General features: G+C 42.8%; 1 protein-coding gene across 2 annotated transcripts in view; it reads right to left on the minus strand.

The window, feature by feature from the left end:
- The window catches only part of PAPLA1 (Phosphatidic Acid Phospholipase A1), an 88,757-nt gene that overhangs the window by 37,900 nt on the left and 35,369 nt on the right, over positions 1 to 15,488 (minus strand). For both annotated transcript variants that reach the window (XM_050193959.3, XM_050193958.3), the window contains 3 exons: positions 7,287 to 7,422; positions 630 to 641; positions 323 to 413 (listed from right to left, as the gene is read on the minus strand). In XM_050193959.3, coding sequence (XP_050049916.2) covers positions 323 to 413; positions 630 to 641; positions 7,287 to 7,422 — 239 coding nt within the window. The remainder of the gene's footprint in view (positions 1 to 322; positions 414 to 629; positions 642 to 7,286; positions 7,423 to 15,488) is intronic.

Consider the following 15,488-nt stretch of genomic DNA (forward strand, 5'->3'; position numbering starts at 1 on the left):
ATTCAGCAAGAAGTTTGACCTTCATTTTATCCTGTAGTAATCAACCTTTTCTTCCCAAATGAATCATAATACGAGTTTTGAAAGAATACTCTACCAGCCTAAACTGATTTTATGTTGCTCTTTATTGTGCCCTTAAGAAATTAAAAGTCATACCATGTAAATGACGTTTAGAAGCGTATCTGTTTGTGAAAGTAAATTTTGACAACCACTCTGAGCCTTTAAGTAACACGCTAAGTCAGTCGTAGAACGGTGCGAGACAATGATAAATTCTGTATTTGCTGCCTACAAGAATAATGAAAATGTACAAGAACACAGGACTCACCAAGGTGCATTCGCTTGCGACCTTTATGGTGGGGAATCAAAACAGGACACGCTGTAAAGTTTGGATCAATTAAGGTTTCCATTCGGTATGCCTGCCAGGATAAAAGAACACTAATCAGATTTTGATGGTGACCTGCACTCAATCACTCTCTCCCTTTCACTCACTCAGTCACTCACTCACACACACACACACACACACACACACACACACACACACACACACACACACACACGCACACACACACGCACGCACACACACACGCGCACACACCAAAAAAAGGGAGACAAAAATAAAAGAGAAAACTCACCACAGGGTCAAACTGTAGTGGTTCCAGAACATACGAAAAAGAAAAGAAGTCAATCTTAATATGGCTTGCTGCTAAGGTGCAATGCTATATAAGAGGTAAGCTTCAATACTTGCATATTATGCATGCACATCGTACAAACAGCAAAATTAAAACAGTCACAGATGCACTGTACTAAACTGCAGACATAAAAACATCTTTGTAGTAGTGTGCTTTTGTGCTCTTTCTAAATTTACATTTTGCTTCTGCTTCAAACTGCTTGATGTGGAAATTTGCATGCATTTAAGATTGCATACCCAGTTGGTTTATATACTAGATTATTTTGTCTTGTTCAATATAATAACTAATGTAATCAGTATTTGCACACCATTTACTATACAGGATGATTAAAGGTGCACTGTATTTTCATTGGTACACACAAGTATGGTATCAAGCTGATCTGCGAGACAACACTAATGCCACCATGGAAAGTCATGAGTAGCTTTCACAGCTAGCAATACTTCGAGAATAGCGTTGCCTGTTTCTGTTCAGAATTCTATGTCAATGTGCAAGTTCTGAGACACAGCAGCTGAAGGCCCTCTTTGATGTCAAGCCACATGGCCAGTGTCATGTGTGGAAGCAGTATAAAGCACAGTGCCATTGGGACAACACGTTCATGCACACAAAAACCAGACGTTTCACGCCTGAAATGAGACAGTTCTTAGTGCTCAAATGACACCTAGATAAGGGCAGTCACAGAGAGAGGGGGGGGGGTTGCAACAATTTTTTTCATTTCAGCAAAATTCTCACTTGATGTAACAAAATGACCCCATGCACTAGGACCAAGCATATTATTTCAGTGCATTCCTTTGTTTCAGAATGAAAAAAATAACTGACACCAGGTGGAAAATATTATGCATTTTCAAGACATCATGAATTTGAAAGATTGAAAAAAATCTTTAAGGTTTTCTGTGCTTTGTTAGTTTTTGTACCTACTTACACAACACTGTGAATGGAAATTAAATTCAAATTACTGCAATAACCCAAAACAAGAACAAAAATTGACAGACTTGGCTTTCATACAGGAAACAGAAAAATGGGCCTTTTTTAGGAAATTTTTAAATGTGTTTGACAGGAACGAGTTCCTCTTGATATGTTTTCTGTAATACTTGTCTACCTTCTGAGCGAGCAGCAAGGTCTCTCTTATTTACCGTTATTTCGAACTTTTGTGACAAAATTAGAAAAATTGCAACACAAAAAATTCAACAGGTTTCGTGCAAAAATGTTAAAAAAACCTGAACTCAAATCCACGCTGTGAACGTGGTTGGACAGCGAAGCTGTAAACGACAGCTAGAATGATTACCCATTGCGACATAGCTTGAAATTATTCACGCGGAGACTTTCACATGCACTTTACCTAATTATTAGCCAAAGATGTTTCAATATGCTGCGACATGGCTTGAAACGCTACTTCGTGCACCTACAAAGAGTAGACCAGAGACAAGCGAAATGCACTTAACCTGGAACCACAGTCAATCACACATGGAGCAACTAAATCCAAATTCTGCATAGAGGAATTTCTTCTTAAATTTAGAATTTGCGCACTTGAAATAATTGATTGCATTGCACCTTCGTCACTTGGCCACATTTTCGGCTTCACGACATTCATCACCATCCTGCTGCACTCAGCGCTTGCGCTGAACATCCTGGACCCGATTACGATGCCGTTGGACATGAGTACGATGCCGTTGTTTACATTGTTGTCTCTGTTGTCTTTGACACTTCTCGTATGCATGCTGCTCTTTAGGAGTGGCCTTCCCATAGCACTGTTATAACACAAATGCAATGTCTCACTAGGCGGGCCCTCTTTATATATATGTTATGTAGTGAAGTCACGTCCCATGTTACAAGCTGTGCTGTCACAAGCATGCACTTTAGTTTATATTTTATATGGGCGGTAGACGTCACACCCCCTGTTACAAGCAGATGTCGTTATCAATCATTCTGTGCTTCCCATTGTTAACGATCACCTTATCATTCATCATGTTGACACGAGACGTGTTTTATGCTTTCCTTTATCGAAGCAACCTATGTGGTATACACTGTATGTGTGATTAAAGGATATGCATACTTATTGCTTCAATTTTAGCCTACGATTGCGCTACCTCTGGGACCTGCCCACGAAGGACGTTATTTTGCCTACTGACACAAGAAATGCATCGTGGGGTACAGATAAACAGCTTCACTGTAAAGAGAAACTACCTCTCCCAATTTTGCTGAAACTTTGCCAAGATTATCCACTGTAATTTGTTTTATGCAAAGGCATGCTGCATAATTTTGTTATGACTAAAAAAGAAAGCAATGAACATAGAACAGTGATGTACAAGCTGCTGTGTTCGGCACCCTGCAATCAGGCACTTCGCTCTTTCTGTAGCGCTGCAGGTTGCTTCTTAGTTCATGAAATAAATGGAAGCCATCATTTAACCTGATGCTTGCATGGCACAACTCACTAAAAGGGGGCACTGAACACAGCAGCCTGTATATCACAGTTCATTGCTTTCTTTTGCACTTATAGCAAAATAATTCAACATGCTTTAGCACACAACAAATAACAGGTGAGAGGACATAATCTCAGAGAAATTTAGTGATCTTGTATGCGACTGTATCATTTCATTTTTTTCCTTTAATTTCTGTACAAAATGTGAAATTTTCAACATTCTACGACTTCTCACATTATGCCATAAAAATTCAAATACCAGTAAATAAGAAAGACTAAATACTTTGCTGCTCGTTCAAAGGTAGCGAAGTTTGCACAGAAAGAAATTGCCAGAAAGGCCCATTTTTAGAGCGCAGCTCTTGGGTGCTCGTTCCTGTGGCGAGCGTCGGCGTAAGTGAGTGAATGAGCACAGCGGAGGATGAAAGAGCGAATGCGGAGTGCACCGGCATATGAAAGACTTCTGATAGCAAAAAGAGCATGAGAAGGAAAGCAGAGGATGAGGGTGCAGTGGAACCATGAGGCAGAAAGCGGGGGAGGAGGGTATAGTGAAAGCGTGAGAAGGAAAGCGTAGTGCTGCACAAGACAGGCTCTCCAGCAACGATGGCTATGAGTTGGCATCAGAGTAGCATGTGTAGTCTGGGAGGTCTGTCTGCTGTGGCTGCTGTGAATCACGCCCATGTGTCAGCCATGCGCTGCCTCTCACAATTTCCCGATACTTCACTCTGTTAGCAACGTGCCGCATGTGACACATTGCCCACGCTAGCCTGTATATCGCAAAATGAAAGCACGTAAAGAGCTGCACTCAAATTTCGCATTAGGGAGTATCGTAATCATCTGTAAATTTCCTGTTTCATGACCAAGCTGCACTCAAATTTCGCATTAGGGAGTATCGTAATCATCTGTGAACTTCCTGTTTCATGACCAAGCTGGTCAATTTTTTTTGTTGTGAGCTTAGGCAAACACTGAATTAATTTCATTTCCATTAATGAAATTGTGCAAGTAATGTATAAAGAGAATGAAGGTATAGAAAAATGTGATTACATGTTTATCACTTTTTCAATGTCGGAGAGTTGTGTAATTGGATAGGCCGAATTTTTTATGGCGTGGTTTTGCTACTTCGTATAAAAATTTTGCTGAAAAAAAACAATTGTCGCGTCTCACCTGTGACCGTCTTTTTACCTAAACACACCTATCTTATAACTTCAGAGATGTAATACCAAAGTGCGATTCAAAAGACATTCTGCCCCGCCCCATTTCTGTATATCCCCTTCAGGCACCAAATATTCTGTCCACTGAAACATTTTTTTCACCAAATTTACCTATCTTCAGAATCAATAAAAGTGTACTGCAGCAGAACTGATCAAGAATTTCCAATTATTCAGTGAGTTTTGTTAATTTTACAAAATGTGGACTCCTTCTTGAACTCTCTACAATAATGTCAGATATGAGAACATCGACTCCAGGATACTTGAAAAGCATTCATCGAGCAACCTCGAACTTTATTCCTGGTGCAAAACAGCATCAGAAACAATTTAAAAAGTGAACTCACCACACATGACGACATAACAGCATCGAAAGCAAACACCCAGATGTCTTGCTTCCAACTCCTTTTATTAAAACACTTTGCACATACTATTCAAATTTGCAGCAAAGGTCCAATCAGAAAGAAGTGCCTCAAGATACATGTGAAACATTTTAAAGAGTCACTGAAATGGTTTGGACAAGTTTTATATATGCATATTGTACAGCTACAGTTAAACATCTGTGCCACGATTAAAGTGAAGCATCTAATATTAAGAGAGCTATGGACGATTACAAGTTACTTCCCTCCCTAGTGATGCTTTTCCTCCTGTAGATTGTGTCATCATGTGACATCGTGTTGTCTACTTCTGATGTTTTGGGGTCAGAGCGCAAAGCCTTTTCTACCTCTTCGCCAGCCGCCTGGCTGTCGGTCCCCAGCAACAGCTATCCAAGCACCGTGCGTTGAGAGCGTTCTGTCGCAGCGCCAAGCCTGCCCTGTATTCCAGTAAATGTAAGTGAGCTGGACGTTTTGACAGATGGCTGGAGGTGTAAATGCGAGTGGCCTGCATGGAGCAGCCACCTCGGTGTGCAGACCTCAACCAGCCAAACACATAGCTAATATTGCTGTATGCAAGGGTACATAATTTTAAACATTTAAAAGGATTTAAAAAGAAAACATCTTCACAGTTATGCTGCTGCCAGACATTTACACCAGCAGAAAAGTAGAAGACACTTGGTTACTGCTATATTAGCTGTGTGTTTGTCTGGTTGAGCTCTGTGCCACCAGTTGGCTGCACCCTACAGGCCGCTCAGGTTTGTGCCTCCCCCTATCTGGCAAAATGGTCAATCCACCTACATTTACAGGTATACCACACATGCTATTACCCTCTACTGTGGTAGTAATCCTGCAGTGTGGAGTGATGGCCCCAAATGCATAGATCCTGGCGCCGATCACATACCGACAACTCAATGCATCGCAGCCATTCCGCTTGCCTGTTGCTTTGCAGAAGGACACAATGTCGCAGCTTGACATGCTGCTGATTGCTAGATTTGCAGCCCACAGCATAGCAAAGGTGATCCATGGTGCTCGCGAAAAGAAAGCTCGAGACCAACACTGACTGTGTACCTCACGTCAACACAGAGCATTTGTAACACAAGCAGATAACCCTTGCTATATGCCAGAAGTGCTTCAGTGTAGTAATAAATTGTCATTGTGTATTATCTTCCTGGTAATTTGTTCTTTTATTGAAACAAATTAACCAACATTCGAACTATTACGAACAACATTTGTTCAACATAAAGTTGAAAAAAATTATTGGTGACAAACCCGGCTAGCCAATCGAGTAGCTCATCCAACTGATGTCAAGCGTGCCAGCTATGTAAATTGTAACGGGGCCACTGAAAACTCAAGGAAGCGGCACCACTGTGATCAGTAGCAAAGCACATTTTTAAAACCTTATAATAAATTCCACACTTTATGCAAAGCACTTAAACATGTCACTTATGATCAGAAGGACCTACCCTAACGACTCAGTATGTTTGTACAAAATTGTCAAAATTTTTTCAGAGTCACTTTAACCTTTTGAGGGTCAATGATGTAAATATGCGACGCCGCGAACAAGTCCAAAAATGGTCGATGCCGTACATTTACGGTGCCGGCTGTACGTTTAAAAAGTGCGCCAATTTCCTAAGTTTTTCTTTTCTGTCATGTGCTGGCACTATGTGGTAATACAGGGAATTTTTTTCACGCGCCTCCCTCTCTTGGTTTTCGTTGCATGGCTTGTTTTAGTGCTAGTTCGCTCCCGCGCATCTATATACTACCGCTTGCGCATTGGCGCGCGTACGGGCGGGTGGCAGTTCAGGTTTTGTTTTCGCGGGCGGTTTTGGCTTCTTGCGCTTGCAGAACTAATGGCTATCTCGTTACTAATCGCTCAAAGGGCGACCACTTGTTTCTCGCTTGTTTAGTGCTCCCAGGGGTGCGCATAGGAAAGATGCTGCCGTGCATGCGTTTCCGTTGCTTCTTCTTCTTTTTTTTTTTTTTTTGGAGACTCGCGAAAACTAATTGCATCTGGTTGGCGATAAGATAAAGATTAGCGGAAGTTTGTCACACGTTGTGCTTTTTTGACGGGCACACAACCGCACAGTTTTCTTCAGTGCGTACACCTACGCAGTTCGATTACGCTATGGATGTACATATTAGTGTAAGAGCAGGAACGTTTGAGTCTTGCGAAATATTCTCGTGTGCGCATTTTAAAAGCCTTGAACTATAACAATGCATCAAATTTTTTATTCTTATAAGTTTATTTTCTTTTTTATTGTTGCTATTCATGAATAAAGAGTACATATATACCAATGTAAAAAATATATTTTTCTCGCTTTATGGTCACCCTAGAAATATTATGGTAATTTTTTTTCGAAATAAGTCCCTAAGAGGAATTCGAATCTGCAATAAAAAAAATCAACCCTGGTTGGTCGCATATGGCAAAAAAGATCGACCCTCAAAGGGTTAAACATCATAATTTGCATAAGTGCTTTTGCTTCTGATGTGAAAAATCAGTACACACACAGTACCTGAAGAGGATTCCTGCCGCACGTTACTCCTGAACAATGAGCCCCAGCAATAAGGTGCAGCCAAATATGACTATAAAAAACTGGTTTGTTACCGGATGAAAGATGTTGAAGAAGGCCGGACAAGTTGGCAACCTGAAGTCCTCACAAAGGGTCTCGTTGCCACGTACTACCAGAAACATTGCAATGGGAGATCCTAGGGCAAAGAAGCAGCTTGGATGGAAGTTGATCCTGAAATAAAGTATTAGTGTAATTCTAAGAAACTTGTTGCATATTACATGCTACTCATTCTTTTTTTCATTCTGGTGATTTCATAGTAGTAACAAACAAAAGGTGGGCAGTCAACATGTTTAAGGGGGGATGAGGGGTTAAAATCTTAATTTTCACCAAAAACATGCATTTTTACATTTAAGTTGTTCTGAATCCCTCAACTAATAAAGAAGCATCTCATCAAGTTTGGTTGCTGCTTGTGCTTTATAAAAGAAGAAAATGATCTTTTTTTTTTTTTTTTTTTTTTTTGCATGTGACAGTGTGTGCTTGCTGAAGAAAGCACCCGTGAGTGCTGTTCTCAAAACAGGGCCACTGTGTACAATAGAACATGAATGTGGAATGAACGCCCTCGTTCGAAAGATAGCCATTTGTGCTTTTTAGCCTTTTGAGACCTATCGTGGCTGCAGCATAACACACGGAAGTGCTAGAAAAAGTTATACTTCTGGCCGTGGCAAGACAAGATTGAGTGGCGAGTCGGGATTGTGTGGCAAACTGAAACTGAAACTCTGTTTTATGTAAGAACAGAAAAAAAGGCATATTTTCAATTGTGGCGAGTCCAGATTGACTAGCAAACTGATACTACAATTTGGATTGGTGCATTATAATCAGATTACAATACAATAGGTGAACACTAATTACAATCAGCATAAAGCCCTGGTTGACACTGGCAAGTCATCAGTGCCAGGAACCATCGTCAAACCCTCAGCAGAGACATTATAGACAATTAGATACTGAGGTTTTACATGCCAAAACCACAATCTGATTATGAGGCATGTAGTGGTGGACTCCGGATTAATTTCAACCGTCTGGGGCTCTTTAATGTCCAACCAATGCACAGTACATAGGCATGTTTGCATTTCACCTCCAACGAAATGCAGCTGGCGCAGCTGGGATTTGATTCCGTGTCTTCGGGATTAGCAGCTCAACGCCAGAGCCACTACTACGCCACCATCGTGGGTGTCGGAGACATTGCAGAAGTCCCTCTATAAGATGAGCTCAGTAAGCCAGAGCTCCTCACATGAGGTTCCAGGATGCAGACACAAAATGTAAACAAATCATTCAATACGTTAGTGTGGAAGAGATAAATGTAAGACCGAGTACCTGTCCCTGAGAATGATGGAAACTGCAGCAGCCTTGGCAGTGCTTTAGTTCAACGAGGGTGCAGGTGGAACTTAGAGTTTTTGAAAAGGCGGAGCTCAAATATGGAATGCTGAAAAGGAAGCATGTTGAGCAAGCAACTAATGCAGGCTTCTTTCAAGTGCAGATAAGGACTCTTGACAGCTATAAAATGAAAGAAACAGCAGAAAGCAGGAAGCAACTGCTGCCGATCAACATCAGGTAGAAGAGGAAGGCCAAGGCAGGGGCCTTTAATTGTTCACCATCACCCAGTAAATAAAGTACCAGGCTTTAAAATCTTTTAACTGATTTTTCTAAGTTTGCACTTTTTTGCCTGACTCAGCAGCCAGAAAAAACTATCATTTCCAAAGTGCTTTGCCAATATGTGCTTTTAAGGTAGTTTCCAGACTGAATTTTGCAAGGAGCAAGACTATGTATTTCTTGAATTTTTCAATCATTTTGAACAGCGAAAATATTTTTGACATACATTGACATACACTAAAAAGCAAGAAATTAGAACATCATTTTCAAATGATGCAGTATTTACAAATAAAACACATAAAACAGCAAGAGACTGCCCTCATTCTGTACTGTAGGCTATCCACAAAGTATGTATTCAGAATATATTGTTACGGAAAGTCTTCTTCTTCACACATTACCGACTGTGACATCACCCCCATCGGAAAAAGCACCTTATTGGTGCGGCTCATCTGTCCGAGAAAGGTAATGTTTGAGACGGCTGATGTGGATGATGTCAGAGAGAGGTGAAGGCACCGTGGCATCCAGCGGAGACACTTCATATGTGACAGGGGTCACCTGGCGAAGGATGCGGTAAGGGCCATAGTATCACGAGAAGAATTTCTCCGAAAGACCAACACGCCGAGTTGGATACCAGACTAGCACAAGAGCACCTGGTTCGTAATGCACGTCGTGATGGCGCTGGTCGTAACGGCACTTCTGGCGTGTCTGTGACGCAGAAAGACGAATGCAGGCAATCTGGCGTGCTTGAGTCGCTGTGGTTATGACATCCCGAGTGTACTCTGTCGGCGTGTCGAGCGTGGTCGAGAGGAGTGTCTCGAAAGGCAAAGTTGGCTCACGGCCGAAGAGGAGATAGAAGGGGGAATAGCCAGCTGTGTCGTTGCACGAGGAATTGTAGGCGAACGTGACAAATGGTAGAGCAATGTCCCAGCCGCGATGATCGGAGGAAGCATACATTGCTAGCATGTCAGTTAATGTGCGGTTCAGGCGTTCGGTAAGACCGTTAGTTTGAGGATGGTAAGCGGTAGTAAGTTTGTGTTTAGTAGCACATGATCGAAGTAGGTCGTCTATGACTTTGGAAAGAAAGTATCTGCCGCGATCGGTGAGAAGTTGACGAGGTGCACCGTGGTGCAAGATAACGTCGTGGAGCAAGAAATCAGCAACGTCTGTAGCGCAGCTGGTCGGTAGGGCTCTAGTAATGACATAGCGAGTTGTATAGTCTGTAGCGACGGCAATCCACCTATTTCCGTCATTCGACATAGGGAATGGTCCAAAAAGGTCAACGCCAATGCGAAAAAAAGGGTCGGCCGGTATATCCAAAGGCTGCAGCAGTCCGGCAGGAGGCACAGCTGGTCTTTTCCGGCGTTGACACGACTCACACGCGGCAACATAGCGCCGGACAGAGCTACTTGAGACAGGGCCAGAAAAACCGTCGCCGAATTCGGTCATAGGTCCGCGTAACGCCAAGGTGTCCAGCGGTGGGAACGTCGTGCAGTTGCTGCAGTACAGTCTGTCGCAGATGAGACGGAATGACGGTCAGGAGCTCGGGCCCGTCGGGGTGCATGTTGCGGCGATACAGGATGCCATTTTGTAGCACGAACATGTGAAGGGATGGGTCAGACGGATCAGAGAGCAGGCGTTCGATAATGGGCCGTAACGACTCATTGCGTCGTTGTTCAGCGCCAATGTCTTGCAAGGCAGAGAGCGAAAGAACGCAGATCGGTGCGACATCCACTAAGCCGTCCGGTACATCGATGGGATGACGAGACAGGAAGTCAGCGTCCTGGTGTAGACGACCCGACTTGTAGACCACAGTGTATGTGTATTCCTGCAGCCGTAGGGCCCAGCAACCGAGGCGTCCGGTGGGATCCTTAAGGGAGGAAAGCCAACAAAGGGCGTGGTGGTCGGTTGTAACTGTAAATGGCCGACCTTATATATAGGGTCTCAACTTGCCCACCGCCCAAATGAGGGCGAGACACTCGCGCTCAGTAATCGAGTAATTGCGCTCTGCGGGAGAGAGGAGGCGGCTGGCGTAGGCGATGACGCGGTCGTGCCCACATTGGCGTTGAGCTAAAACTGCGCCGATGCCGTAGCTACTAGCGTCAGTGCGGATTTCTGTCGGAGCGGAGGCATCAAAATGGGCGAGAACAGGAGGTGTGGTGAGCAGCGTGATGAGCTGCGAGAAAGCAGACGCTTGTTCAGAGCCCCAACAGAAAGGAACGTCTGTATATAAATAAAACATAAGAGTTTTTTGAAATGATAGTTTTCCTAAGTTGACATGCTCACTTGAATGATGTGATGACCATAACCTTTTTTCCATTTGCATCCCATCTGGGTGCTTACCACTGTCGTTAGAATCATTGCATTCTACCAGTGCTAACATACGAGGCAGAAACTTGAGGAGGCTAACAAAGAAGCTCAAGATCAAGTTAAGGAACATGCAAAGAGCGATGGAACTAAAAATGTTGGGCATTTTGTTAGACAAAACTTAAGAGACAGGAAGAGAGCAGTGTGGATCAGAGAGAAAATGGGGACAGCTGATATTCTAGTTGAGATTAAGAGAAAAAAGTTGGACTGGTCAGGCCATGCAGTACGTAGGGCAGATAACCAGTGGCCCAGTAGAGTTACAGAATGGGTGCCAAGGGGAAGGGAAGCACAGTCGAGGACAGCAGAAAATTGGGTGGTGTGATGAAATTACGAAATTTGTATGCGCAAGTTGGAATCAGCTAGTGCGAGACAGGGATAATTGGAGATCTCTGGGAGAGGCCTTCGTTCTGCAGTGAACATAAAGATAGGCTGATGATGAATGAAATTTCAAGTATATTCTAATGACAGTCATCCTGGAAAACTTCATCAAAATCAGCACTCTGGTTCAAAAGCTGACCCTTCAGGGTAGTATCTCCTCTTAATAGTTCTATGTGTAACATTTTTAGGTATGCACACTTACTTTAGCTGAGAAAAACTTCCTTTAGTGCAAAACATTGCGCATTGTCTATAGGTGTAGCATTTATGTGCACTGTTTTTCCAAAGTCTGTCAAAGCATGATGTAAAGCACAATTTTACATATGTCAAGGGATTCCATTTTTTATACCTCTGCATACACACACTCTGTCACATAATTAGCTGTTGCTCATTTTGCAGATTTTCTGCCAGAAGAAAAAGAAGCTTAAGTTGAGCTACAAGATTAGCCTCTAACTTTATGCATTTCTATAAATTAAACAAGTTCACACGCAGTTCAAGTTATCAGAGGCTGAACCGACTGGCATTTGAATTAATGAACTGTTTTACACAGACTTCTATGTACCTTACATGGGACCATGGCGACTTGTTTCAGTTATTCAAGAATTCAAATTAAGGAGGTTTAAATCACTAACCTTTCATAGCAGCATGTATTTAACTGAATATGAAATTCTTGAATGAAACACAAATAAAACAACAAAGACTAGTTGATCTCTCCAAACCTCTGAGATAATTATATCTAGAAATTATGTCTAAAAATAAGCATTCTGAACAGGTGAGAGACAAAAACTGCAGTACCTAAATGTGCAATACACTTTTTTCATTGCTAGAAAAACAGCATGCAATGCAATAAGCTGAATTATCCAAATACCAACTATTTAGAACACATATTTATTGAGAAAAATGACAGATTTCAATTACGAAAACTTACTAGCGAGTATATACAGGGTGTCCCACGTAACTTGAGCCAAGATTCTAAAAATAAAAGGCGCGTCAGAAGCGAATTGCACCGAACGCATACTGTTTGCACTGGCCTATAGTAACTCAGGCAATTTTTTGTTTTCCCCATAACTCACTGTTTGACTTAGTTTAATTACTCAACTATTTAATTATTGGCTGAGGACCTCAAGTATGATATGCAGATTTGTACAGAGCCTTCAGAAACCACTGATAGAGTTGTTTCCTGTATGATACGTCTAACGCAGTCCTTTTTTCCAGGTTGCAAAAAGAGCCTGGGAAATATGAAAAAAGCCACATGATGGAGCGCTTGCGCAAGTGGTGTGGTGCTGCTCTCAAGAGTGTACTTGGTGAACTTGCGACGAGGAAGCGGCATGACGTTCTTTACCTCCTCGGCAACGCTCGGCCAGCAGCATGCATTTGCGCCATCATCCGACAAGAGCCGACCTTGTTCACCGAACGCACGCTTGAGAGCAGCACAATACTACTGTACAAGCGCTCCATCACGTGGCTTTTTTCATATTTCGTGGGCTTTCTTTGCAACCTGGAAAAAAGGACTATGTGAGATGTATCATACAGGAAACAACTCAATCGATGGTTTCTGAAGGTGCTCTACAAATATGCATATCATACTTGGGGACCTCAGCCAAAAATTAAAAAGTTGGGTAATTAATTAGTGAGTTATGGGGAAACATAGACAGACGGACAAGAAACATTACTGATGGTCCTGAGTGGCTCCAATTCAGGGAGGTGATGAAGCCGCGGGCCGCTCCCACGTTGGGACGGGAAGGCTAAGCCTCACCGCCGCATCGTGGGCTCTCTGGACAGCCCATACTTGACGTGACAGGGTGTCTACCAAGTTGACATTTCCAAATTCCCTGAGTTTTCCAGGTTTTCCCTGAGCACCTTTGCAAAATTCCCTGAATGAGCCAGAGCTTTGTTTTATGTCAAGACAGGCTGACGCCATGTTGCCCGATGCTGTCACACTTTAGTAAGCATGTTGAAAAAAAAAAAATTTAATCCAGTTTGAATAGTAAGCAGTAATATCTATTTTATTCAAAAAGAGAACAGAAAAAAGGTGATAGTAAAATGAACAGCGGAAATAATGGTAAAACCCATTTCGAATCGAGTCTAACATTTTCAATTACGAATGAAAAGGAGATGCATACAGAAGTAAATATTTTCGAATATGAGCTATTTCTATCAACTGGTAGCAAGCTCATCGGTATGAGGCCTGAACTTTGTCACAACTAAGATTCTCTTTCAGCAGCTGGGAAGTCAACCTCAATGGTCCTTACATACTCTCAGCCCGTACACAATATCTCAGTGTTGAGTTTCACTGCTTTAAAGAGTTTATTTTGGTTTGGATGAGGGACAGCTGCATCTCGGCGTCAGCCAACACTGTTTTCTTGAGCTCAAGCTCCTTCAAAGAGGCGGCGGCACGCTTCCTTTCTTGTTAATTCCTCAGTGCATCAGTCCTTTTTGTTCTCATCCTCCTTCCATGATGCATTTGCCCCATGGATAATTTGAAGCATCCTCTTCATCAGTTGTACAGTCAACATTCGATTTTTCGGACTCCCTAGGGGCTGCGAAAACATCCGAAAAATCAGGCAGTCCGAAAAAAATGAATGCATGTCTTTAACTCTATTGTTACCACAGATATTAAAATCGATCCCTGGTGATCAACACTTTAGATTGCAGATTTCGACATGTTGGAGCCGTTTTATCCACTTAAGGCCATCCAGTAGTTAGTACAGGTACTGAACTTTCAGAATCAGTTAAAATTTTCATGCTCCGGTGATGTTGCGATTTTTATGGACCTTTTTGCGAACAAATGCGTGTATGTTGTAGAAAAAAAGAGGCGTGGCCATCACCTGCTGCGCTTCAGAAAAAATCATGTCGCTCGCGATTACACTGCGCTAGCATCAAAATTTTGTAATCAAATGACTCCCAGTAAGTGAAGAATTAAATTACATCGCCGGCTTTGCCATCCGACAGTGCTGAGCGGTGATAATTAACCGAAAATTATGCAAGCTGTTCACTAATGAGCTTTGGTTTGGAGTCCGAGTCGTTTTATTCCACCAAAGTGTATTTCTGAAGGTCCACTGCATGTCTAGCATGTGAACCTGGCATTTTCAACAGTTTCCAAGAGTATCGGTTTCGCTCCTCTCGTAAAATCCAGGCAAGGGGCGCTGCCGGTGTCACTGCGCAGTTATTGAAAATGGCTCCCACGGCATCATCCCGCGCGGCTGTGTCGCGAGAAAAGCGTCGTGCTCGAAACTATGCTGCACCCGCACTTCCATTTAGTGACGAGGACTCGAGTTATGATTCCGAAGATGACAGAAAAGCAGATTCAAGCTCTGATGGCGACGATGTTTTGAGTCAGCATGGGACATCCGCAACTGTTCACCGGTGAGTTTTCGTTACAGCCTTGAGCAGTCTACTTCCTTGTGCGCACTTATCTGCCAATCTTCTTGCACAACATGAGAGCTCTCCTGATTATCTTCAGGGTGTATACTTTGCTTGGTTATGACGTGCTGCCATCGGCAGCAAAGGAACTTCCATTCACGTCAAGATGGCCACCCGTAGCACACCTCGACCCAGCACTGCGGATCAGCACAAGACAGTTTGCAACGGTGTGGGATTTCTTTCTACTCTTCTCTGCAGAAGTGATAAAGCCAATCTGCAAAAAATGCAAACAGATATGCTTGGATGCATAATCTTGTAGTTGCCCAGCTATGCTGAGAGCGATTGGTCCTGATAGAGGTGCATGACTCTAGATGAACTGGTGAAGTGCGTTCCCTGGACTCCTCATCGGACCATCCTCAGAAGATGCCGAAAAGACCGAACTGCAAAATGTGTTACGAGGGCCGCAAAGACGAACAAATACCACACATTTTGTGGGGAAAATGCGGAGTGCACCTATGCTTCACAAAATCCAGGAACTGCTTCACCGC

This window comes from Dermacentor andersoni, chromosome 1 (genome assembly GCF_023375885.2).
Source record: "Dermacentor andersoni chromosome 1, qqDerAnde1_hic_scaffold, whole genome shotgun sequence".
Classification (NCBI taxonomy): Eukaryota; Metazoa; Arthropoda; class Arachnida; order Ixodida; family Ixodidae; genus Dermacentor; species Dermacentor andersoni.